This window comes from Zingiber officinale, chromosome 4A (assembly GCF_018446385.1).
Source record: "Zingiber officinale cultivar Zhangliang chromosome 4A, Zo_v1.1, whole genome shotgun sequence".
Lineage (NCBI taxonomy): Eukaryota > Viridiplantae > Streptophyta > Magnoliopsida > Zingiberales > Zingiberaceae > Zingiber > Zingiber officinale.
The window spans coordinates 98,739,953-98,743,665 of NC_055992.1; the positions used below are offsets into that span (position 1 = coordinate 98,739,953).

A 3,713-nucleotide genomic window follows, 5' to 3' on the forward strand; every position below is an offset into this window, starting at 1 on the left:
TCATGATGCGGACACAGGATGACTGTTACTACGGATAGGTAGGTTACGGATAGCATATCAGTGCCAGTGCCAGTGGACTGGATGACTGTTGACACTAGTATCCTAGCAGGCCAGTGCCATGGAGTACGAGACAGTGGTTTTGGATAGGTGCGGACAGTGCATGATACTGATGGTTAGAGGCTGGTGCAATGAGGCAGCAAGACAGGATATGGGCTCTTACAGTCCACATCCATGTGAGGATAGATGCATTTTGAGTGGATGGCATAGTGAGAGTAGGGATGTATTTTGAGTGGTTGGTATAGTGAGAGTATAGGACATGTATACCTCCGATTACCAGCAGGATCTGACACTTTGTCAAACCTGACTGGATATCCTAGGACATGTAGATTGTATGCCTTTTTCTTGATGATATATAATTTACCTTTCATAAAAAAAAGGGTTTAAGGTCACCGTTCGACCGTCGGTGGATACCTGTGTTTAACGTCGCTGCTCAACGATTTGATGAAGACTCGGGTTTAAGGTCGCCGCTCGACCATCAGTGGAGACCTGGGTTTAATGTCGCCGCTCGACGATTTGACTTGCCGTTCGACATGAAATTTTTGCAGCCTTCTGCTTTTGATTTCAGTCCTGCACTCAAAGGGCGTAGGGATAAAGAAAATACATTGATTACATCAGCGTACCTCTCATCTGGTTCGGTATGGCTGGAGATGATTCGCTCTCAATAGACGTTCTAATCGTCGCCCGTCCTCATCCTCAAGGTAGTAGGCGCTCGAGCGGAGCTTTTCCACGATCCTGAAGGGTCCGACCCATGGAGCTTCCAACTTGGTGACATCGCTGACCGACTTTACATTCTTCTACACAAAGTCACCGACTTGAAATGATCTTGGGATCACCCTTCAATTGTAGTTCTACTTTATCCTCTGTCACTAGGTCATTAGCCGGACGACGGCTTTAGCACATGCCTCGTCCACCAAGTCCAGCTCTAGGAGTCTTTGCTCGACGTTGTCCTCATCATAGTATTGTAGCCGGTCGGACTCTACTCCAACTTTAACGGGGATGACCGCTTCACCGCCGTACACCAAGTGAAAGGGGGTTGCTCCTGTTCCTTCTTTGGGGGTCGTGCGGATTGCCCACATCACGCTGGGGAGTTCGTCCACCCAGCTCCCTCCCATATGGTCGAGCCGCGCGCGTAGGATCCGCAATATCTCTCGATTGGCGACTTCTGTCTGCCCATTACTTTGAGGATATGCTACCGAGGTGAAGGCCTGCTGGATGCCATACCCCTCGCACCATTCCTTGAGTTCTTGACTAACGAACTGTCTCCCGTTGTCCGAGATAAGCCGGCGAAGGATGCCGAATCAGCAAATGATGTGCTGTCAGATGAACTTCTTAACCATCTGTTCGGTTATCCTGGCCAACGGCTCGACTTCAACCCACTTGGAGAAATAGTCGACCACGACAAGCAGGAACTTTCGCTGACCTATCGCCATTGGGAAGGGTCTCACGATATCCATGCCCCATTGGTCGAACGGGCAAGACACAGTAGACGCTTTCATTTCCTCGGTCGACCGATGCGAAAAGGTGTGATACTTCTAACAGGACAAGCAGGTGGTGACTGTTCGAGCAGCGCCCTCCTGGAGGGTCGGCCAAAAGTATCTCCGGCCAGGAGGATCTTCCTTGCTAATGAGCGGTCGCCCGGGTGCCTGCCGCAGGATCCTTCATGCATCTCTCGTAGTATGTACTCGGCGTCTTCTGATCCGATGCACTTAAGAAGAGGTCTAGCGAAGGCTTTTTTGTAGAGTTGATCCTCGATCAGAGTGAACTGACCTACTCTTTTTCTCAATAAGTATGCCTCTTCCTGATCAGAGGGTGTAGCTCCCGATCGTAGAAATTCTACCAGCGCCATTCTCCAGCTGCTTGGGAAGGTGAGCCCCTCCATCCGATCAATGTGGGCCACCCACACCTGCTCGATCAACTATGATATGACGATCGGGGATAGAGAGTTGGCTAGTTTGGCCAATTCGTCTGCAGCTTGATTCTCCGCGTGGGGGATCTTTTGTATAGTGACCTCTCGAAAATTGGCCTTCAGCTTTTCAAAAGCTTCAGCGTAGAGCTTCAGCCTTGTGTTACTTATCTTGAATGTCCCAGTAAGCTGTTGAGCGGCTAATTGAGAATCCGAGTGAATGAGAACCTTAATGGCTCTGATGTGCCGGGCGACTTGCAAACCGGCTATTAGCGCCTCGTATTCGGCTTCATTATTTGTTGCCCTATAGTCCAGTTGATCGAACAGTTGCATCCAATCGTCCTAAGGGGAGATGAGCAGTATGTCGATCCCGCTCCCCTGCCGAGTGGATGACCCATCCATATATATTTTCCAGATTGAGTCAGGCTCAGGATCTTGTACCTCCGTGATGAAATCCGCCAAGGATTGTGCCTTGATGGCCGCTCGGGGCTGATATTGGATATCGAACTCGCTGAGCTCTGTTGTCCACTTGATCAGCCATCCGGAAGCCTCAGGATTGAGGAGGACTCTCTCCAAAGGACTATTGGTCATCACAATGATAGTGTCACGAGGAAATACGGGCCGAGCCTCTGAGCGGTGAGTACTAATGCGAAAGCAAGCTTCTCGAGACTAGTGTAGTTGGACTCGGCGTCTTTTAATATGTGACTTAGGAAATACACTAGTTGTTCTTCGCCATTCTGACGGACTAGTGCCGAGCTGACAGCATGCTCGGTCGAGGATAGATAGATTCAGAGCGGCTCACCGGTAGTTGGCTTAGCCAGTACAGGCAACGAGTTCAGATACGCCTTGAGTTCCTCGAATGCCCGGTCGCACTCCTCGTTCCACTGAAATTTCGTGGCTCGGCGTAATATCTTGAAGAAGGGCAGGCTTCGGTCGGATGATTTGGAACTGAACCGAGATAGTGCAGTTATCTGACCGGTGAGACATTGGGCTTCCTTTCGGTTTCTGGGGGGCGACATATCCTGTAGCGCCTTCTCCTTGCTAGGATTTGCTTCGATTCCCCGTTCGGTAACGATGTAGCTCAGAAATCGCCCACTCTTTGCGCTGAACAAACACTTGATCGGATTTAGCTTGATCCTGTACGTCCTCACCGTCTGGAACGTCTCCGTGACATCTGCACATAGATCAGCAGCTCGGAGGGACTTAATTAGCATATCGTCCACATATACCTCCATATTGCGGCCGATCTGTCGCCGAAACACTTTGTTCATCAGTCTTTGATATGTGGCCCCAACATTCTTTAGTCCGAACGCCATAATATTGTAGCAGTACGTATCCGAACGACATAATATTGTAGCAATACGTATCGTCGGTTGTGATGAAGCTAACCTTCTCTTGATCTTCCTGGGCGAGCGGTACTTGATGGTATCCTTGATACGCGTCAAGTATGCATATCAACTCGCATCCGACAGTGGAGTCCACCACCTGGTCAATCCGAGGTAGGGGGTAGAAGTCCTTTGGGCAAACTTTATTGAGGTCCCAGAAGTCGATGTAGACCCTCCACTTATTCCCTGGCTTGGAGACCAACACCACATTGGCAAGTCAGCTCGGGAACTAAACTTCACGTATGTGGCCGACCTCCAAGAGCTTTTCTATCTCTGCTCGGATGGTCAAATTCTACTCAGCACTGAAGTCTCTCTTCCTCTGCTTTACAGGACGAGCATCCGGTCGGACATGGAACTCATGCTGG

The 3,713-nt window shown here is 50.0% G+C and overlaps 1 protein-coding gene across 1 annotated transcript; it reads right to left on the bottom strand.

The window, feature by feature from the left end:
- Positions 1–926: 926 nt before the first annotated feature.
- Positions 927–1,939, bottom strand: LOC121972539. The gene is made up of 2 exons (XM_042524195.1): positions 1,598–1,939; positions 927–1,316 (listed from the first exon to the last, which is right to left on the bottom strand). The coding sequence occupies exons 1-2, from the start codon at positions 1,937–1,939 to the stop codon at positions 927–929; spliced, it is 732 nt and encodes a 243-aa protein (XP_042380129.1).
- Between the last annotated feature and the right edge of the window lie 1,774 nt (positions 1,940–3,713).